The sequence below is a fragment of the Aspergillus welwitschiae genome (genome assembly GCF_003344945.1).
Source record: "Aspergillus welwitschiae strain CBS 139.54b unplaced genomic scaffold BDQ94scaffold_15, whole genome shotgun sequence".
Lineage (NCBI taxonomy): Eukaryota > Fungi > Ascomycota > Eurotiomycetes > Eurotiales > Aspergillaceae > Aspergillus > Aspergillus welwitschiae.
Window position 1 is genome coordinate 137,699 of NW_020798709.1, and position 21,397 is coordinate 159,095.

At 50.7% G+C, this 21,397-nt stretch overlaps 8 protein-coding genes across 8 annotated transcripts; 3 read left to right on the plus strand and 5 right to left on the minus strand.

The window, feature by feature from the left end:
• Positions 1-31: 31 nt before the first annotated feature.
• On the minus strand, positions 32-1,589 carry BDQ94DRAFT_170106 (MFS general substrate transporter; the record flags this gene model as incomplete). Its single annotated transcript, XM_026771409.1, has 4 exons — positions 32-461; positions 523-1,106; positions 1,170-1,276; positions 1,355-1,589. 4 exons carry the CDS (start codon positions 1,587-1,589, stop codon positions 32-34), a joined length of 1,356 nt encoding a protein of 451 aa, XP_026626498.1.
• Positions 1,590-2,521: 932 nt separating this feature from the next.
• On the minus strand, positions 2,522-7,105 carry CweA (putative GPI anchored protein; the record flags this gene model as incomplete). The annotated part of the gene is made up of 1 exon (XM_026773145.1): positions 2,522-7,105. The coding sequence occupies one exon, from the start codon at positions 7,103-7,105 to the stop codon at positions 2,858-2,860; it is 4,248 nt and encodes a 1,415-aa protein (XP_026626499.1). The 3' UTR covers positions 2,522-2,857.
• A 789-nt stretch (positions 7,106-7,894) lies between these two features.
• Positions 7,895-8,150, plus strand: BDQ94DRAFT_143182 (uncharacterized protein). Its single transcript, XM_026766179.1, has one exon. The coding sequence runs from the start codon at positions 7,975-7,977 to the stop codon at positions 8,143-8,145; it is 171 nt and encodes a 56-aa protein (XP_026626500.1). The 5' UTR covers positions 7,895-7,974; the 3' UTR covers positions 8,146-8,150.
• A 491-nt stretch (positions 8,151-8,641) lies between these two features.
• Positions 8,642-9,160, minus strand: BDQ94DRAFT_170108 (uncharacterized protein; the record flags this gene model as incomplete). Its single annotated transcript, XM_026771410.1, has 1 exon — positions 8,642-9,160. One exon carries the CDS (start codon positions 9,158-9,160, stop codon positions 8,642-8,644), a length of 519 nt encoding a protein of 172 aa, XP_026626501.1.
• A 2,306-nt stretch (positions 9,161-11,466) lies between these two features.
• Positions 11,467-12,577, minus strand: BDQ94DRAFT_178536 (oxidoreductase, short chain dehydrogenase/reductase family). Its single transcript, XM_026773146.1, has 4 exons — positions 12,095-12,577; positions 11,934-12,045; positions 11,768-11,881; positions 11,467-11,712 (listed from the first exon to the last, which is right to left on the minus strand). The coding sequence occupies exons 1-4, from the start codon at positions 12,568-12,570 to the stop codon at positions 11,512-11,514; spliced, it is 903 nt and encodes a 300-aa protein (XP_026626502.1). The 5' UTR covers positions 12,571-12,577; the 3' UTR covers positions 11,467-11,511.
• An 821-nt stretch (positions 12,578-13,398) lies between these two features.
• BDQ94DRAFT_159310 (MFS transporter/fungal specific transcription factor domain-containing protein) lies at positions 13,399-18,770 on the plus strand (the record flags this gene model as incomplete). The annotated part of the gene is made up of 21 exons (XM_026769058.1): positions 13,399-13,466; positions 13,517-13,636; positions 13,707-13,900; positions 13,953-13,999; positions 14,048-14,102; positions 14,155-14,273; positions 14,329-14,595; positions 14,646-14,767; positions 14,820-14,992; positions 15,042-15,107; positions 15,154-15,234; positions 15,960-16,123; positions 16,185-16,928; positions 16,973-17,225; positions 17,278-17,397; positions 17,500-17,794; positions 17,842-17,904; positions 17,995-18,077; positions 18,187-18,245; positions 18,331-18,569; positions 18,665-18,770. 21 exons carry the CDS (start codon positions 13,399-13,401, stop codon positions 18,768-18,770), a joined length of 3,438 nt encoding a protein of 1,145 aa, XP_026626503.1.
• A 104-nt stretch (positions 18,771-18,874) lies between these two features.
• On the minus strand, positions 18,875-20,397 carry BDQ94DRAFT_143192 (uncharacterized protein). The gene is made up of 2 exons (XM_026766180.1): positions 19,883-20,397; positions 18,875-19,668 (listed from the first exon to the last, which is right to left on the minus strand). The coding sequence occupies exons 1-2, from the start codon at positions 20,096-20,098 to the stop codon at positions 19,246-19,248; spliced, it is 639 nt and encodes a 212-aa protein (XP_026626504.1). The 5' UTR covers positions 20,099-20,397; the 3' UTR covers positions 18,875-19,245.
• On the plus strand, positions 20,116-21,316 carry BDQ94DRAFT_30068 (uncharacterized protein). The gene is made up of 2 exons (XM_026775445.1): positions 20,116-20,684; positions 20,922-21,316. Exons 1-2 carry the CDS (start codon positions 20,398-20,400, stop codon positions 21,142-21,144), a joined length of 510 nt encoding a protein of 169 aa, XP_026626505.1. The 5' UTR covers positions 20,116-20,397; the 3' UTR covers positions 21,145-21,316.
• The last annotated feature ends 81 nt before the right edge of the window (positions 21,317-21,397 follow it).

Sequence of the window (21,397 nt, forward strand, 5' to 3'; positions counted from 1 at the left end):
ACACAGAAGTATGCGATGACGCTTTAGACACTCAACACTTCGCCCACAGTACCATTCCCGTCAGTCGCAGCCGCGTCCCCAGCACAATGACACTTCCCGCAAGCAGGAGAACGCCGGAGTAGACCTTCATTCCCCAGTAAGACCCGTTATCTTGGGCTAATATTGCGCCTCCAATGGGCCCTGTTACAAGTCCGGCGATGGATGCGAAGAAAAAGTCTAGTCCAGCCCAGTATCCAATTTCTCGAGGCGGGGCTATGGGTGCCACCAATGCCACGAGCAGAGTGTAGTAGGCGCCCGACGTGAATCCGAACAGTACATCAAAGACGATGATGGCTGAGTTGCTGGTAACCGGGATCCAAAGTGCCAACACCAGGATACCGGAGCAGACATTGAGAAAGATATAACTGTTGTATGTGCCGAAATTATCTGCGAACACGCCACAAAAGAAACGTCCAAAAAGACTACAGCGTACATTAATATATTGTTCCTGGTACTATTAAAAGAGTGGGGGCAGAGACTCACCTTCCTGCATTCTGTATGGACACGAGGTACTGTGACAGATTGGTCTGCACTCCCACAGCCACTGACGATGTGACAATATAATTACTTGGGCACCACACACCAAAGCTTAGCAAAATGCCGCTTACAAGAAGCAAGACCATCTTCACATCACAGAAAGGGCGCAAGAGGATCTCTCTGTTCAGCACTTCTGGACGTGGAGGCACGCGCTCCCTCACAGTGAGAGCAGCGATAATGAGAAAGAACAACATCATGAATGCGACAATTCGCATGGCCCAACCGAAGCCGACTTTGGGAATGAGTCGATTGATCATAATCGGCAATATTATACCTGCTATACCGGCGGAAGTAGAAATAATCCCGTACGCCAATCCGCACCGTTTGTTGAACCAGTTGGGCATGACACTCAAAACTGGCTGCGCTATGGCACAGAGACCTATTGGACTACAGATGCCCTGCGCGAGCAGAATCTGATAGTATTTGGTGGATATAGAAGCCATCATAACACCGAAGATATGGAAGAATGAGCCCCCCATGACGACTGCGCGCGGTCCAAAGGTATCGCTCAGCCAACCGACAATAGGACCCTGTGTAACTCTCCCACCATCAGTATGCTGAACACGAAGACCCACGAGCAGGCTATATCTTACTAAAGCAAGCATGAGAAAGACTTCGAGGGAAGAGATCCACGCGATCGTGCTCGCAGAATATTCAGGAAACATGACATTCTGATAGTAGTTCTGGAACACGCCGATACCTATTGTGAATTTCATCTTGATTATCAGTGGACCCGAATATTCCTGCCTTCTTATTCAAAAACCATACAGAAACTTACTATGAAGCCATCCATAACTGGAAAACATCGCACACCATCCACCCACCACGATTAGCCACGCTGCTGTACCACCATCAGGGGCTGAGTCGCTTTGGCCGTCTGCTTGCGAGTCTTGGGACGTCCGTCTGGACGGTGGAGTGGCAGTCAGACACTCTTTAAACCTGCTGTTTCCAGTTTCTAGGACTTGAGCATCACAAGCACCTTGGACTGGGCTCCTCACTACCGAAATGGACATTCTGAACGACCCCTCTTCGTCATAACAAGATGATGTGTTTGATGATGAAAGTTTCTCGCCACGAACAAATTACATATATCACAAGACATCACAGAGCTCTCTAGCACACTCGGATCAGAACATTCGCTGGCATCAACTTAAGACTAAGTGGATAGAACATTCTCCGACTTGCAACATCCAGCCCACCAAGAACAATCATTGCACCGTTGGACAGTCGAAGCGTATGCACAATGAAGATCAATGACCCACCACAGCTGGCACGACGAGCCATGACAGACTTTTCATACGTAAGGCAGCCTATGTCAAACTTTTCAAAAACATCTGTTGCTATATATCCATTCTGATAAAGACTATCATTAATTCTCTAAGATCTGATAGATTGAACAGAAACGGGTATACCTGTCCGGATAAAGTATAAATCTGAACAAACCATATATGGCATATGTGCTGACCTCTGTTCGCACTCAGAATTCAACATAAGCTTCGACGCATGCATGCTGTAGCGTGCCAACTCGGATCTCGTATCCACCAATAGTTTGTACCACGATATCAATAATCCGAGTATTGAACGTAGAAGATGTGGCTGGTTGAAGAATATCGATCCTCACGAGTCATTTCAATCATATCCATCAAGCGCTAAGCGGTCACTCATCTAGTACTAACATGATAAAACTCTACTTCGCTGTTGAGATATATCTCGGTTCATATTTTCCATCATGTCCTCCATCATTTCTCACTTCTTTATTCTATTTTCTTTCCTTTTCGTTATAACTCGTCTTGCTATCAACCACAGCATAGATTATTTTATACACACTTTATTTGGAACGTATTAACTGGTAGTCTAAAGGGCATGCTGAACTAACGCAAGTGCCTCAGACCGGCCCCAATATCACAGTAGAATTCTTGCTGCAGCACACCGCCAGTTGGTATGGACCGCATGGCTAGATCTGCAGCAGGCATACACATCATAGTAAGCGATGAAGTTAGTTTATGCAAGGGGGCCTAGCTACCTACTAGGTTATATAGATAATGCATAGAAACACAAGCTACGTGTACGACTGGAGGTGAAAGAACAACAAGCATGGTTGCATTAATACCGAAAATGGAAAGATAAAGATACATGCAATTTAATTATAGCTGAAAGCGAGTGACACGGATTATGAACGAAGGAATCCGAAAAAAAGATGATTAGGCAAAAGAATGACATGAAATGTATGGGACATTCTCAGGAATAAGAGATCCACGGATAATCTGCTGCTGCATGGCTTTTACAAGACGAGGGCCAGGAGGGCGACCAGACCAGTGACAATGGGGAAGAAACCATGCGCCTGCGCCACCTGTGCGCCTGCGCCGGTAAACATAATGCTGTTCGTCGAGGGGTTCGGGGTGGAGGACGGTCCCGGCAAGTCGTAGCGGAAAGATGGCTCGAAGGCGGCAGCACCGCTGGGCTTGGGTGTAGGCAGACCAAGACTGCTGGCGTCCGCTGCTCCACGGAAGGCTTCAGTTGGTGCGGGAACGTAGACGGGGATCATGTGGAAGGTGGAGGCCTCTTGGATCGTGATGGTTGAAGCAACAGTATCCAGGTTGCCGGGTATGGGGTCAGTGGGAGCAGGGCCCATTGCGGCGTTGGAGCTCATAGCCACAGGCTGTTGGGCAGCAGAGGATGCTACGGCGTCAGGGCCGTGCTCTGGTTCCGAGGGTTCAGAGTTGTATATAGCTGATACACCAGTGGGATCGGCCATGGAAGCTGCGCCATTGTAAACGGGGTTAGACGGGGCGGCAGCTGGGGTGGACTCGGCAGGTGCGTTGTACATGGGAATGGACTCGATGCTGGGCCCGGTAGGCTGAGCCGGGGCATTGAAAAAGGGTGTAGACTCTGCGGCTCCTGCGGCGACTTCAGGTGCATTGTAGGCTGGTGTTGATTGAGCAACAGCATCAGCGGCTCCTGTGAAAGGCTCGTTGAAGACAGGCGCCCCATGTCCTGCGTGATCAGATAGCCCAGTGTTCCGACTCGGACCACCGCTCAACGTGCGGGTAACTGTGTGGACAACTTCATGGACGACTGGTGAGGCACAGCTTGATGAGTCAACCTCCTTAGCCGTATCATCTTCGCTGGAGTGAGCAATGGGATCAACACCTTCATCATGTTGTTCGTGCGAGTCATGCGAGTCATGCGAGTCGTGGGGTTGAGCGGGTTCATGATGAGCGTCCACGTCGGTGTCCTTGACGTTGGCAGAGACAGAGTGGTCATCACTGGAAGCTTTATTTGTGTCCTGACTGAATACGTTGGTCACCGGGAGAATGGCAGAGTTTCCAGTGTCGATTCCAGATTCACCCTGGATGAGGCTGTCATCTGCGCGGTGATGGTGCCGATGAGGCTCATCCACCACGGTGTCTTTGTAGTCAGCATCCACGGAATGGTCATCCTTGCTCGCCTCGTTGACTTGCGACGAGAAAACATTGGTGATAGGGATAGTCGCAGAGTTTCCCGTATCAATTCCTGACTCCCCCTTGATCAAGTCGCGAGGCAGATGGGGATGTCCGTGGAAATGCCCGTGCTCGGGCCGGTCAATTCTCGTATCTTTAATGTCTGCATCCACGGAGTGATCATCCTTGTGAGCCTCATTTACCTGTGATGAGAAACCGTTGCTGATTGGAAGGCTAGCGGAGTTGCCAGTATCAATGCCCGATTCTCCCTTGATCAGATCGCGAGGCCGGTGATCGTGAGGGCGGGCATAATGGACAGGCACCCCCTTCACAGCCGTGTCCTTCACGTCAGCGTCGACTGAGTGGTCATCCTTGCTAGCTTCGTTAACCTGAGAACTAAATGCGTTGGTAATTGGAATCGTAGCAGAGTTCCCGGTATCGATGCCCGACTCTCCCTTAATCAAGTCCCGTGGGTGATGGGGGTAAGGATGACCATGGACGGGAACTGGCACCGGCACTGGCCTTGCCTCTGGCTTCGTCTTGACTACAGTATTTTTCGTGTCTGTATCGACAGAGTGGTCGTCCTTACTTGCTTCGTTCACTTGAGAAGTAAATCCATTGGTAAAGGGAAGACTAGCAGAGTTGCCAGTATCGATACCGGATTCCCCCTTGATCAGGTCCCGGGGGAGATGGGGATGAGGGGGATGAGGGCGAGTATGGTGGGCTGGCACCGGCACCGGCTTGGGCTCTGGCTTGTGCTTGTCCTCGACCAGAGTGTTTTTCAAGTCGGCGTCCACGGAGTGGTCATCCTTACTGGCCTGATTTACCTGGGATGTGAATCCATTGGTGATTGGAATACTGGCAGAGTTACCAGTGTCGATTCCTGACTCGCCCTTGATCAAATCACGGGGCCAATGTCCGTGAGGGTGATGTACTGGCACTGGCACTGGAACCGGCTTCGGCTCCGGCTTGGACTTCACCACAGTGTCTTTTGAGTTAACATCCACGGAGTGATCGTCCTTACTAGCTTCGTTGACCTGAGATCCGAAGCTGTTGGTGATCGGAAGACTGGCAGAGTTACCCGTGTCAATACCGCTTTCACCCTTTATCAAGTCACGGGGCCAGTGAGGATGGGGATGCTTGTGAGAGGGTGTCTTGATAAGAGTGTCCTTATCCTTGACATCTGTGGAGTGGTCGTCCTTAGATACTTCATTGACTTCGTTTGACGCCGCGTTGGTGAAAGGCAGTGAAGCTGAGTTTCCGGTGTCAATGCCGGATTCCCCCTTGATCAAGTCGCGCCCATGATGATGGTGAGGGACGTGCTCGGGCTTGGTAACATCGGTGTCCTTGACATTGACATCTGCAGAGTGGTTGTCATCGTAGGACTTATTGTCCGTAGAGCTGAAGATGTTCGTGATAGGAATAACGGCTTCATTTCCTGTGTCAATCCCAGACTCTCCGGAGATCAGATCCCGTGGAACATGGGGATGAGGGAAGTTGTGGTGATCGGGGTGCGCATGACCCGCGTCGTTGAACACGCTCTTCTTCTTGTCTACGTCCACAGAATGGTCATCCTTGCTAGCCTCGTTGACCTGGGAGCTGACCACATTGGTGAATGGCAAAGACGCACTATTCCCGGTATCGATGCCAGACTCTCCATTGATCAGAGTGGGCTCTTCCCGTTCACCTCGGGGGTGATGGTGCGGCCAGTAGTGCTTTTCAGGGTGGCCCGGCTCAACCACAGCCGTGTTATCCTTGTTGACATCAACCGCGTGGTCATCCTTGCTTGCTTTGTTGACATTGGAGGAGAATGCGTTTGTAATGGGCAGTGAGGCGGAATTTCCAGTATCAATGCCAGACTCGCCATTGATCAAAGTGGGTTCGTCATGATCACCGCGTGGGTGGTGGTGCGGGCGGTTGTGCTTTTCAGGATGTCCTGGCTTGACGATCGCCGTATCATCCTTGTTGACATCGACCGCGTGGTCGTCCTTGCTTGCTTCGTTGACAGAGGACGAGAATCCGTTGGTAATCGGTAGGGAAGCGGAATTTCCAGTATCGATTCCTGACTCTCCCTTGATAAGGTCGTCACTGCCTCGAACCCCGTGGTGGTGGCCATGGCCTTCGGGGTGTACAGCGGTCTTGTCCACATTTACGTCCGCTGAGTGATCATCCGAGTAGGCCTCATTTACACCAGAGGTGAACACATTCGTGATCGGCAGTGTAGCCGAGTTTCCAGTGTCAATGCCTGATTCCCCCTTGATGAGGTCCTCGCTTCCTCGCACCGAGTGGTGGTGGTGATCCGGGTGCTTCGGGTGCTCCGGGTGCTCCGGGTGCTCCACATCAACCACATTCTTATCCTTGTTGATATCGGTAGAGTGGTCATCAGAATGAGCCTCGTTTACGGTGGAAGCAAATCCGTTCGTAAATGGCAGCGACGCAGAGTTGCCCGTGTCGATGCCTGACTCCCCACTGATCAAATCCTTGCCGTCTCTCACCCAGTGGTGGCCATGGTGGCTGTGGTGCTTATCCTCGTCGACAACCGTTTTGTCCTTGTTGATCTTAGACGAGTGGTCGTCGCTGTGCGCCTCATTGACACTGGACGAGAAACCGTTCGTCACCGGCAACGATGCCGAGTTGCCCGTATCAATGCCACTTTCACCACTGATCAAGTCAGGCTCTGACCGCGTGTGGTGGTGTGGGTGGCCGTGGGCAGGGCCTTTCACAGCGCTCTCGTCCTTATCGACATGAACGGAATGGTCGCCTTCGTGGGACTCGTTCACCGTCTTCGACTTCACATTGGTGTGCGGGTCGTAGAAATGTTCGTTGCTACTTCCGCTGCCCTTCTGGTTGATTTCCTCCCTAGGCCAGTGGTGGCCGTGATGAGCATGCTCGTCCACAACCTTATTCTTCGCGTCCACATCAACTGAATGATCGTCGGAATGCTCCTTATTCACGGTGGACGTAAAGCCATTGGTGATCGGGAGCGACGCCTCCTGGCCACCATCCACACCACTTTCTCCCGAGATCAGCGAAGCCTTGGCCATGGCAGCCAGCATGGCAATGGATATTCCACTTTGAAGTCCCTTCATTTTGCCGGAGGATTACAATTGTTATAGCGATTTCGAAAGCGATAGAATACAGGGACGAATAGATCTTAATCAACGAATGACTTCGGCCAATGGGCCAAGGGAAGATCAGTTAGAAGGAATGTAACCAAAGACTGACCGAATAAAAGAAAGACCAGGCTTTGGCAGTTTGGATAACTCGTGGTTGCAGCATCATAGGACCCTGTTGCACCTTTTATTTTCGACCCCTTTGGAGGACATTTCCTTTGGTATGCTGTCGTCTTACCGCCAGTACAACAAACAAAGCCTCCCCGGACATTGTTGACTGGAGAATGCTTTCAGGAATGGTTGAAGTCCGGTCCTGTGGCCCATGGGCAGAGCATCATCAGGTCCCGTCGTCGCAGGAGACACCATCCCATTGTGCCGTCAGCATTCCTTGGAACTGGATCGCGCGGAAAACAGGGGATTGGAATGCCTGGATCACGCAAAGTCTCAGATCGTCATAGGCCGCTTCACACGATGTCCAGTACCTAGCTGCCGTCCGGCTGATGAGGAAGGTTAGTTTATTGCGATAGCCATTACGCCATCAACGCCTGCAGACAGCTCAGGGACGGTGAATACTGGAAGCCAGCCAGTTCGGCTGTCAGTTTGGACGCCGCGTCGCGTGGCTTACTCCTCCTGCCCGCATGCCAGAACCTCGGCGGCAGGTCGCAGATTTTCTCCCTGCCTTTAATCGAAGGTTCAATTAACAGGAGTGTGGCGTGGCGTCTAATTGGTTCTGAACTTGACGAGTCGACTACTGAGATTATTTTCTTATCCAGGTATACGTTGTTGATTGATCAATCAATTGCAAATTCAAATTCAAATTCATTATTCATTGTTGTTAAGATGAGATGTATCCCGTCATCGACATTCACCCCTCATCGCCCTCACTGAAGAGGACCCAACGAGAGACAAACTTCCTATCAAGGAATATTACTCTCCAGAGCCGATCAGTCCGTAGACCGAAGGCAACACGTCGCCGTAGAGAAGGCTGGACGACGGTCGTGGCAGGCTCTGTGTAAGCTTTTCGATGTATGTAGAGAAAAGAAAAAGAGGAGGAAAGATCGTCGCCCGCGATCGCTTTTTGTAGTTCTTGTGCGTCACGTGAGCACTCCCGCTTAGCTTAGTGTCATCCACTCAGGCAGCCAGGCACCCGCCCCCAACAGGGTCAGGCACCAACTGCTTCCACGTCTCTCAAGATGGGAAGAGGTCTATCAAAGTCCATCCATTCAACGCCATACGTGTATCCACAGCCTGGAGCGTGTGTCATGGCGACTTATGTACAAGTTTTCCCTGCCGTTTCACTCACATGTACACAGAAGGACAACCCCATACCCTTTGCAACTCCTTTCCGGCCCTTGATTATCATTCCTAGCCCATGACGCCTGTTTGCGCCGCAATTCCAGTTCGCCCGAATCACCCGTTGTGTATCTGGAGCAATCACTGAGAGAGGCTTAAAACCCCTACACACATGTTTGGCATGCCAAACCCACACCAGACTGACCACCAGCCATCAACCTATCTCCCAATCACCACCTGTTGGGTATCAGACTTCCACACAGCCCCTCCAACAGCAGCAGTAATCCCCAGCGCGATCGCAACCATGGTTCCAACTGTCACGACGGCAATCGTAGCCTTAACCGCCATGCGTTGCTTCCGACTCAGTCTCTGCATCCATCCGCAGCGTCGTTTCTTCTGAGCCCAGAGCTTCGACTCACGATGGCTTGTGGATTCCACTGGCTGTCGGTGGAGCGTCGGCGGGTCTTCGGGATCAAGGGGGCTGTATCTTGTCGTTGTCGCTTTGGCGGCCTTTTTCAGTCGGTCGATGGCTAGTGATGGTGTGGCATGGCGATAAAAAGGAGAGGATGGCTTTGCTCCATCAGCCGGGTTGAATTCCCCTTGTTGCAGTTCGGGAGTCGATGCGACGGACGCGGCTTCAGGGACTGTGGGGAGAGGAGTTGATCCAGATGCGGTGCGTCTCTCTTTGTGTATCAGCGGACGATCTGTCGACTGGCTGAGTGGACTCGTCATATTCATGCTGCTTAGGTAAAATGCGACTGTAGGGATGTAGTTACTCCGGACGCAAGTAGTGCTAAATCCGTGAAAGGATATCAGTCAACGAACACAAGACGGTGAGTGTTGATAACATAGGTGAGAGGGGTTTTAGGGGTATTGATATGGTTGAGGGGTTGCGGTGGTTGCGCCCCCTGGCTCAACACCTGGATGTTGGAAGGGGTTGGCCGATGGTGGCTTCCTTGGGGGTTGTACATCCACAGAATCAGGGGGGATTGTCCCACCTACATATGTACACCACAGTCTGCCCCTCTAGATATGATCGGGCGTCTTGTAGATTCTTATCGACATGACAGTTCTCGTTATGAGAGGCTTGAGGTGAGGTTTGAAGAGGTATGGTAGTAGTCCCCAATTAGTGCAGATTGGCTGGATTGCTCGGGCAATGGAGGGATCTTAAGGTCTGGAACGTGGCCGCAGATGCAGGTCAACAACTGATTCACTGCTTCCAGAAATACATGCACTTTAGGCGAACAGTGTAGCCTGCTCGGGTGAACTTGCTGGTGTAGGCGCGTGATACTAATATATATATATATAGTATGTATCCTGAAAGCTATAGATAGAATTTATTTCACAATCGTTTGATGTTCTTAGTAGTAGCACGTATCAGTCGCAGTGGGACAATATTAATATGTAATTGCAAGTCATGCTAGGGAAGATATATATTTTTAGATGGACGGAGTTGCATCATCCATTCACCCCAGGAGTACTGAACTTGCAGCCATAGGAAGACTGTTAGACAAACTATTATCGCAGCTAAGTAGTACCAGTGTTACAGATGGAAGAAATCTAACACACTACAGCAATGCCTGAATCTTGATACTCGCATCCATGATGTAAAATAAACATCAAGACGCCTTCATGCAGGAGGTTCTGACATCACATATAACGCTTGAGGTTGGTTTTATTTTATTTTATTTTATTTTTTTTTATTTCTGCAATAATTATCTACTATTTGATGCAAAGTTTATCTTACATGAATGAACAATCTTCTTGCTCAAGCCCAGAATCCAAAAATCGTTTGTTCTACAAATCTCCTTGTCCAACGTTGATACAGGCTAGTAGAGGACTACGCCAAGGCACAACTGCCAGCCCTTCCAACTTACGAAATAATCATACCCGGAAGAGCTCTGATCCAAATAGACCGCCCCTCATTCACATCGCTCTTATGTCGCACAAGCCCAGAACACTGAATCCCATTGTCACCTGGGATCTAGGCCCCGTTGCCCAGGTTATCAGTACATTTCTTACCAGGAATGGAATGAGTAACCAAGAATGGACGCCAGACAGGGATGAATGATCAAGGCCACTATGGAAAATAGGGGTCTCGTGTATTGAATCGGAGGTCCCGCGGATGACCCTGGATGCTTTCATCCCTTCGCCCCTGTCCTCCCTTTCTTGGCCTTATGGGCTCGCTCACTATGAGGTATTATGCCCAAAGGCATGCCAGTTACCTAATGGACTGGGCAATCTCAGGAAATTACATATGGCGGCTCCGCTTTTTGACTCGAGGCCTTGATTTCAGACATTGTAGAAAGAAGTATTTTGGAGGATGAGCGGTTGATGAGTCTGATCTTCTGGGTTACCAGAATCGGTACGGCTGATGTTCTTGATGGGCAAACGGATACAGCACACTTCTGGACGTACCTCTTACAGTCAGCCAAACTTGAGATCCAATAATCAGAGAGCTCCTGCTTCCGTACTATTCCCATGTTATGATGAAAGCCATAGTCTCGAACGTAGCTCTCCTTTCGTGAAGACAACTGCTCCTCTTACCTGGGTATCAAAGTTGAAACCAATTGATAAGCGTGTGTCTAGGAGACCGGTCGTAGTAGACATTCACTGACTACTTTGGCATCTATCCAAACCGAACGAGTGGATTTATGCTCGAGATTGTGCTTGATCTGGTAAGCAGACTCTGTGCTGGCAGTGGATCACGTGATTATGCAACATCTTATGCCATCTGCGAGCTGAACGAAAGGAAATCATCAGTATTAGCCGCTTTATCATTATTATATCAGTTACAGCACTCATGGCCCTGTAGCATATTTGCAATATATGACTATACAGCTCTTTATTTGGCTGCCACCGTAGCACATCAATCTGGGATCTTCTGCAAGTTACGCCCCCAGGCTGATATGTGGCTATCTTTTCCTGATCAGGAAGCCCACTTCCTCCTACCCGATCGGGGAATACACCTTACAGCCCCAGCCTGCATGCATCAATTTCATGCATAGAATCAGTCACAGACAACACATTTATTCTATATCCGTGTCTATCCCAACGCCGACCTTTGAAAGCACCAAATCATCAATCATTCAAGCAGAAGCACAATGTCCACCATCCACTCTCAAATCCGTGCCCGTCATGAACCCGCTGCCATCAGCAAGCATATATACTGTTGGTGCCTTGAAGTCCTCTGGGACACCGAGGCGGCCTAGCAGCGCACCACGCATCCAGGTCTCTTCGACCTCGGGCTTCTCCTGAAGAAGGGCATCGGTCATTGCAGTGCGGATGTACTGGTTGTATAATTAGAATCGCGTATACTATTCCTGTGAGGAGGATGGTACATACTCCTGCTGATAAAGTGTTCACACGGATGCCGTACTGACCCCATTCCTGCGCCACCGAGCGGCACATCTGGTGCACAGCTGCCTTGGAGGAGTTGTATGCGGTGCAAGTTAATCCCTATGGGTCATCATTAGGCCTAATTACACAGAAAATTGAAGAGAAGACGTACCCGATTGGCGATTTGACCCGACATGGAAGCAATCATCACAATGCTTCCTGGGATGCTTTGCTCCTTGAAGATGCGAGCGCAATGTTTAGCGGGAATGAATGTTCCGATCACGCTGAAGAGTCAGTTTCTATCGTACGTGAAATCTAGTTCTGATCGCTCACTTCACATCCAACATCTTCTTCCACATATCAACTGGGTAGTCTAAGGCAGGCACCATCTGCTGGATACCAGCACAGGTCACCGCTCCGCGCAGGGGCATACCCCGGCTCATGCTCTCAGCGGCAACTTGCTTGAGGATCTGCTCGGTCGACTGCTCATCTGTAATGTCGCACTTGATGTATGTGGCTTTCAGGCCGCGGGCGGCAGCCAGCTTCTGCACGGATGCCCATTCGTCCGCGCTAGGTTCGGGAAGAAGGTCAAGGCAGACGACGTCACCTCCAGCTTCGACGACGGCGCCAGCAAGGACAATTCCGAGACCGCGGCCTCCACCAGTGATCACGATTGTGCGGTTACCGAGGGAGAAGAGGTCATTTGTACGGCCGACGATGGAGGGTTGGGTGGATTCTGAGACCGCAGGAGTGGTGTGGTCGACGGCGACCTCGGGGGTGGTGTTATCGATTGCAATGGAGGGAGACATGGTGATATGATCGAAGATTAGGAGATCGAAAATCTACGTAGAATGTATGACCAGGGAGGTACTACGGGCTGTTCAAATAACGTGGACGAATAGCTCATGGAAGCGCTTAACAACAACCCAACTAGGAATATCCTGTCCGACCTGCCGTGCAGACATCTCATGCTTGAATCAAAGCTCCCCTTAGGCCTACTGCTGAACTGTTGCAACAGTTCAAACGCATGAGGTAGATACAACGGGGCTTAATACTTCCCATGAGGGAATTTCGCCATTGTCGGCCATGGAACCATGGCGCCGGCGGGTTGCCGGGGTCCAGCCGAAGTGGGCCCGGCAGAGGCGCGTAACATTACCGCATGCGGCAACTGTATAGGCCAACGTACGATGCCCTATCCCGGTCCCCACCCGGTTCTCGTTTAGCGGGAAAGGCCAAGTTTGGGGAATAAGTTGCATCATCTGCGGAGGGTTCTGAATTGAATAATTGTGTCAGACTTCATCAGGTTGAAGTTGCTAGAGTCGGGTTATTATGGGTCCTGAGATAGTGTGGTCGTATCAAAGATATGTCCATCTGATTGCGAATATAACCGTACCGTTTAGCCTCGCAAAGGAACCGACAGAGCTCTAAATCAGAAAGGTACCGTAGAGGCTTCCCGGTCTGCGTGGTCCTCCACACCAACCCCGGTTTTGCCCTTCCGACCCCCGCAATCCGCAAAGCATGACGTCGGGCCGTCCATCGGCGGTTACATGCCCTATAAAAGTAGATGTAGCCCCTGAATGGCGCCAGCCCTAATCGAATATGACTTATCCTCATACTTGTTTGAAGAGTACGAAAACATGACTATCCTCGTTGGAAAGGCCCTGTCATGGGCTATCACCACCACTGCAGGAAGTGGGTTCCTGCTGTGCGTCTCCTGCACCTCTTTTCACATTGCATGAGTTGACCCTTGCTTAGGTTCGGCTATGATCAGGGTGTCATGTCTGGTCTCCTGACAGGGACTGCTTTTACACGAACCTTCCCGGAGATTGATACCACTGCTACCGGACACGGTAGTTCGTCGTTGCAGGGGACGGTGTAAGTTATTCATACAGTGGACTGTGCTGGATCAAGTATCGCTAACGAGGATAGCACTGCCATCTATGAGATCGGATGCTTCTTCGGGGCTATTTATTGCCCTGTTGATTGGTGAACGCATCGGACGACGCATGTGCATCATCGCTGGCTGTATCATTCTCTCGATCGGAGCTGCGTTGCAATGCAGTGCGTATAGTATCCCTCACTTGATCGTGGGACGGATAGTGGCCGGTGTTGGAAATGGTCTCAATACTAGTACAATTCGTACGTTGTGCTCCTTGGAGATGTGGTAACCGGACGAGGCTAACGATGGCAGCGGTTTGGCATTCGGAGCTGAGCAAAGCAGCAAGCCGTGGAAAGGGGGTGAGTGGCGCCGATAACTTGACTCTGATACCGTCTTAACAACTTTAGCTTGCGATTGAGCTTTGCATCAACATCTTTGGCGTGATGACGGCATACTGGGTTGGTGAGTCTATCATCTACTATATACGTGGTGGGGACATGGCTGATGGCTGTAGATTACGGAATGAGCTACGTGGTCAACGACGCGCAGTTTCGCTTCCCCATTGCCTTGCAGATTCTCTTTGCCGTTATCACATTAGCAGGCGTTATCGTGCTTCCCGAGTCTCCTCGCTGGGTATGCCACCTCCCTTGTTGCGTATGGAAAGTATGACTAATGATAACGATGACAGCTTATTGCCCACGGCCGACACGAGGAAGCCCGACATGTCATCTGGGCTGTCCAGCCCAACGCCCGACTGATCGACGAAGATGATGCTGCAGTGACCGCCGACGTTACAGAAATAACCACCGCTATCGCTGAAGAGCGAGAGGCCACGCAAGAAGGGTCCTTCAAGCTGGTCTTCACAAACGGCCACCAGAAGTTCTTCTATCGGACGCTACTGGGAATGGGTGGCCAGATGATGCAACAGCTGTCGGGTGTCAATCTGATTACATATGTGAGTGACTTGTATCTGACAACTCTGGTATCGGTGTCTGACTTGAGCAGTACAATACGGTTATCTTCGAGGATTCGGTTGGCATGAGCCATAACCTGGCGTTGTTGATGGCTGGGTTCAACGGCGTGGCATACTTTGCCTCGACATTTGTCCCTATCTGGGCTATTGATCGGTAAGTTGTATATACTTTATGGTATGGTGTAGTCGGTCGTTGACAAAGCTAGGCTGGGTCGTCGGAAGTTGATGCTCTTCGCGGCGGCTGGGCAATGCGCGTGCATGGCGATACTGGCGGGCACAGTATATGACGGCAGTCATGCATCTGGTATCGTGGCCACGGTCATGCTGTTTTTGTTCAACTTTTTCTTTGGAGTGGGATTGCTGGCCATTCCCTGGTTGTGTATGTTGACTACCCTTTGGGTGACCCTGGATTTGGCTAATGATGACAGTGCCCGCCGAATATGCTCCGCTGTCTATTCGATCTCAAGCTGCAGCTCTCGCAACCGCTACAAACTGTATGTGATGCCAAATCCTGCGTGAAAATTTCTCTAACAATTGCAGGGATCTTTACCTTCCTAGTGGTGGAAATAACTCCCGTCAGCATCAAGAGCATCGGCTATCGCACGTATATTTACTTTGCCGGTAATTCAATTTCTCACCCCAATTAGCGATAAAAGCTAACGTCACAGTGTTCAATTTCTTCTTCCTCCCACTGATTTACTTCTTTTACCCGGAGACACGGAACCTGACCCTGGAACAAGTGGACCGGCTATTCACCGGGGAAAAGGTCCAGCTGCACTGGCACGCGTCAATGGGTGCCGTTGGGGATGCGAGCGAGCGAGTGGACGAGAAGACAACCAAGGGAAGTGTAGAGCATGTAGAGTAGACGTATCTTATGTTCGATTTAGTATCATGAATGATTGCAAATGATTACTATCTTTAAGAGCAACCCTGGATAAATCCCACCGGATAAATGAAAATGTCTGGGGAAAACCCCGACTTCCCCACATTCTCCCCGGCGGGTATCATTACCCAATCAGGCAATTTTTTTTTCTCTTCCTCCCCCATCATTCCCCGCGATCCCTCATCATCATCATCGTCAGTCATTCCAGTTTCCCTCTTCATCAATCCCTATCAATCTATCACATATGACGGGGAATTATGGCTGAGGTTTCACAACCCATTGAATTGCATACCATGCCGTGCGCCGATTCTCGTCATCTTCCGCGGAAACGGACCCGCACGGGGTGCGTCAATTGCAGCCGACGAAGGCGGAAATGTAAGCAGCAAGCAACGGAACTTGATCAAAACAATAAACTAGTGACTTATCTAGTTAGTGAGCATTGCATCAAGCTGACTTAGTCCAGGCGACGAAGCAAAGCCTACGTGCACGGGCTGCAAGCGGCGCGGTGACAAGTGCCAATGGCGCGTGCTAGGGTCGTTCCGTGAGGCCAACATCAAGGTTCTGGAACCGGGGCATCCGTCTATGAATCAGACAGCGAGGGGAACTAGGAAACAAAGTAAATTCAAGGTTAGTTTAGCCCTACTGGTTTAGGGTGAGAGTCCATTGGCATGGGCTGATGGGTTGGTAGATTCTGAATGTTGTTCCTTCTCGACCTGCTGGAAAAGAACGGCAAGCGACTCCGCCAGTTGATGGTGAAAGAGTGTCATCACCTGCGCGATCGCCTCCTGGTAGCGGTGAGGGTGTTGGTGAAGTGGCGCAGACGACGGTTTTGGAACATGTGTCCGGAGCCGCTCCGGACCGTCCTCCGGCTGTGCTTAGTCCTGGTTCTAATCAGGCTGTCTCGCCCATTTCGCATCAGAGCTTCCATGCTGAAGAGGTCAATATTGGACATGGTCACTCACCTCACCCGGCTGAACTGCCTCATCCGTACCCTGATGAAGCTCCTCATCAGCCGTACCTCCATTCTAGTCCCGAGTTCGTTGTCGATGAGCTTACTGCTCTGCGTAACCTCTCCAATAACCCGGGGCACTTTCCTGGACCTGAAGTCTACCAGTCTATAACATCGCCGCTGTTTGATCATAGCGTTTTCTCTGATCCAGCAAATCTAACAAACGATGTCTTCGTTCCGGGTTCAGCCTACGAAGCGCTTCACACCACACTGCGTAACCGACAGCTGTGGACTGCCAGGACAGAAATCCCCAGTCGTGCAAGCACCCCAGCATCAGTGCTTGGATACGACGGAATCACGGCGTACGACTCACGCATACAGAGAAGCAGACGAGCCCAGTCCAGGCCTGGGCGGGAGTTTGAACTGACAGCCGAGCGCGAGAACATTCTTTGGCAGAACTACCTCAACGAGATCTGCTTATGGGTAAGTGATCCAGACACCCCGCCAGACGAGTACTGATCGTGCAGCTGGACATGTTCGACAACCACCGACACTTCGCATCGACCTTCCCTCAGATGGCTAAATCGTCGCCACATCTGCGATATTCCATCCTTGCCTTGTCAGCACGGCAGATGGAGCGGCAGCAGAACAAAAAGTCGCAATCAGAAAGTCTTCTCTTATACCAAGAAGCCATCCATCAACTTCTTCCGGAGCTAGAGCAAAAGACTACCCCTGTCATCGCGTCATGCGTCATTTTATGCGTCCTCGAAATGCTCAGCTGTATGTACCCCTCTCTTCCCCTCCGACATTCCCCACCCACTGACAGGTCTAGGCAACCCCAAAGAGTGGCGCCGTCATCTCGACGGATGCGCCTACCTTATCCAAGCGGCGGAAATCAACGGCTTCTCGGGTAAAGAGGAGCAGGCGCTATTCTGGTGCTTCGCGCGAATGGGTTAGTTGCATCTAGTCTACCTACTTTATCCCTGTTCCTGGTGTCTCCCCCCACCCATCCCCTCCTAGATAAATAGACTAATGCACGACATAACTGTTACAGACGTCTGCGGAGGCCTCATCTCCGAAGAAGAGACCATTATCCCGATCCACCACTGGATCCCGCGCGACATGACCCCCACGGAAGCATCCCAGCTCTTCCTCGCCTCGAACATGACCACCTTTGACACGTATGCCAATTACACAGTCTTCCTGTGCGCCCAGACATTAGGAGTGCTCTTCGGCGGTAGTAGCCAGTTACCAGCATCCTGCGTGTCGTGCCACTATCTCTCTAGTCCCGGGGAGGGCGAGTCGTATGTGCAGCGGTGGCAGCGCCTGTTTGATGATGTGGAGCAGTGGTACGAGAACCGGCCGAGTCAGATGAAGCCGATTTTCGTCCTGACAGCGGGAGGGAGGGGAAATGGGGAGAGACCGTTTCCGACGGTGCTGTATGGGAATGGGGCTGCTAGTATGTTGCTTATCCAATTTCCTATTCGGGAAATGGTGGATGTATCCATAGGCAGACGACATGGATGTGTGTACTAACTGATAGATCTAGTTTCAGGAAATCAGCTCTATCATGCCTGCGCGTTGCTTTTGCTGCAGCGAAAACCAAAGACTGTATCCCTGCCACGGCGACCGGTGAGTCATTTTTCTTCTTTTTATCACCACGAGGATGATTACATCCGACGGATCGGACACTTACTCCGGTCCCTCAAACCTTATACTTAGTAATACTAACGAGGTGTAGAAATCGGTACTGTGGCACGCGCGGCAAATCTGCGCTATTTCCGCATCGAATACTCACCAGTAAGACCCCTTACAGCTACTTTGAAAAGTTTAAGAATAAAGTTAATGGATGAGAAATAGTGGCTGCTGGACCAATGCCCTGCAGCCGCTGTGGCTGGCTGGCAAAGTTATGTCGCATTATTCGGAACATACCGCCATAATCGAGACATTGACGCGAATTGAGCGCGAGACGGGCTGGGCAACAGCCTGGCGAGTGGAGGATTTGAAGGAATTTTGGGGGGACGAAGACGAGGATGTGGATGTGGATATGGATGGGGGGATGGATCTGGACCTGCGGAATGAGAGGGAGAGAGGGAGCATCGGGAGTATTCCTTCGAGTCGGTCGTGAGATGAGATGAGAGATTTCCACGAATGTGGCATGAGCAGAGGCAAGAGGCAGAGAGCATAGCTCAATGCAGGCACGGGTCGGACGGGAGGAGCTTTGGGGACTTGATTGATATCATTGGATTAATTGGGATGATCGAGATCGGGATCCACCAGGCCGGGAATGAGCGGGATGATCTTACCGAGACAGATGATAGATGAATAGTAGAATAGCTAGCTATTTACACCCCAAACGTGAGCAGTAAACGTCAAGAATACATAATATGATCTTCATCGTGAATATCCACCATGCTTGGTTATCAGTCTCCGTCGAAAAAGCTAGACAGTAAGTAGACAGGAAAGTTAGACAGCAAGGAAGATCCCATAATCAAGGCAGGCAACCAGTGGATCTCAGCTTGCAGGTTCAGCTTCAGCTCTGACCCCATCAAGCCACTCTGATAGGTTTAAACCACCGACTCCTCTCCAGCCGCAGCGGATCTCGCATCCTCCCAAGCAAAGGTTCTGGTTCGCGCGCGTCCCGATCCGCATCCACCAAATCCATCCATCTCCACCGTTCATTTCATTTCCCACTGCGTAGCCCATAACCAAGTTTACTCCTACACCTCTAACAACCCCCAAAAAATCAACACTCGAAATAAATTATAATGAATATTACGAAGTATGTAAGTAAATTAATTCATGATTCAGCCGAAACCCTTTTCAATACGACCTCCAACCCCTGCACCTCCATTCCCTTCTCACCCAAGTCCTTCAATCCAGCCCCATCATCATCCCGATCAAACCACAACCTCCAAACCCCCTCCTCATCCACTCCCGGAAACCTTACTGCCAACCACCCCTCCCACCCCTCCAGCGTGATCCGGGATTCGTCCTTCGTCCAGTCAAAGGGCCCACACACCTGGCCCTCGCTCTCGGCCCGCCCACCCCAGCGCACCTCGTGCGTGGTGACGTCGAGGAAGACCCAGCGTAACGTGGGCGGCGTTTCCCCTGTGATGGTGACGAGGCCGGCTGTGTTATCCGGTGGGAACTGCGGATGTGTGAAGAAACCCCCGTTGAAGGGGGTCATTGTTTCAGGGTTGGGGTTTTTGGTTATGTAGAGCTATATTGAAATATTTCATTATTGTGTCAATGCAGGTACAGATTAGTTTCGGGGGGGTGGGTTTGAAGCTAGAAAATGCGTGACAGGGATGAGGGTTCGGGGTGTATGTAGATGTGGTATGATGGGTGCAGGATGGGAAACATACTAGGGAATATTGAGACTGAGAAAGGAAGGATGAAAGAAAGAAAGAAAGGAAGGAAGGAAGGAGACTTACTCGGTTCTCAGGACCCACATACACCATCGCATTATGAATTTGTTCACGCTGTGCCGTCGTGCCCTGACTCACGGAGCAGTTCACTAACAGATGGCAGCGTTGTTTCCGACTGGATTCTTTCCGGCTATCTTCGCTGTCGCGCATGTTTTGACTGGCTTGGTTGAGCCCGATCATGGTTGGGACCATAGCGGCCATCATGGCGATGCCGAGAACCATGTTGCTTATTTTTTTTTTCTTGTGTGGATAATGGGTGATGCCTGGATGGGATAGACGGACAAGGATCGGAAGGGATAATGCAAGCGAGATGGATATGGTCGGAAAAGATAGATGGATGGAGGAGAAAAAAGTCAGATCGGCGCATTAAGTAGGGTGGGTGTGATGGAGGTGGAGTCGATGCAACTTGGTCGGAACTAATCGCTAGACTGCAGATGGAGGGAAAGTTAGTTTAGTTTCGCATAGGATGATTTATAAAGTAGTTTAGGCGGGATCAGGTGTTAGTTGCGTCTGCTAAGTACATGGATTCTTCTGCTTCTTCTTCTTCTTCTTCTTCCTATTCTTCTTCCTATTCCTCGTCGACGTCTAGGTATTCTTCGTCCGAGTCCGAGTCGCTGTCCTCGACATACTTCTACTCGCACTTTTCCCTCGCCGATTCGTTTTCTCATCCTCATCCTCATCCTCATCCTCTTCCTCACTCCTCTCCTACCTCCAAGGGACAAGACAAACCACAAGAGGTCAAACCTACATACCAACCTCCTTCACTTCCAACCACCGAAAACACAATGGCCGACTCTTCCTCCCCAGGGTACGTCTCCCCTCCCATTACCTTCCCCCATCCCATATTCCCATCCACCACCACCACAACAACAACATACCTATCTACGTAGTAACACCCTCAATTCTCCAGCCCTACTCCCACATCTACATCCACCCCAAAACCATCCTCCAAACCCCCATCCCCTACTCCGTCTGCCACCGCAGCAGCTACACCTACCTCAATCCCCAAACCACCCTCTCCCACTAACACTCCCCTCCCCACCAGCAACCCCACACTCGGCAACCGCCGCAACAACCGCGCCGAAGAAGAAGCCGCCAGTGCTGCCGCTGCTGTCCTCCCCAACGAAGGCATGAAGGCCCCCGGCGTGACGGCCAACCAGGATGAGAAATCCAACCTCAAGATCAGCATCCATTTGAACTTGCGTGCCAAGGTGAAGTTGGATTTGGATGCGCAGTTGTATGGTGATATCGTTATTGGGTTGTTGTAACCTTATTACTTTGACGTGTATGTTGGTATGAGGGTGGGGATGTATGTATGGTACTTGATGGCATGCATGAAGAATTGATGAATGGAATGAAATGGATATATGAATTGGGTTTGTCTGTATGATTTGTTTGTAGGGGGTAAGGTGGTGGAGAGAGAAATTTAGGTAGTAGTAGTGCGCATGAGGGTTGTTGTCTCATTTAGTATGAGGGTAATGGTGCTGGTGGTAGTAGTTTACTTCGCTGTCGCTGATGACC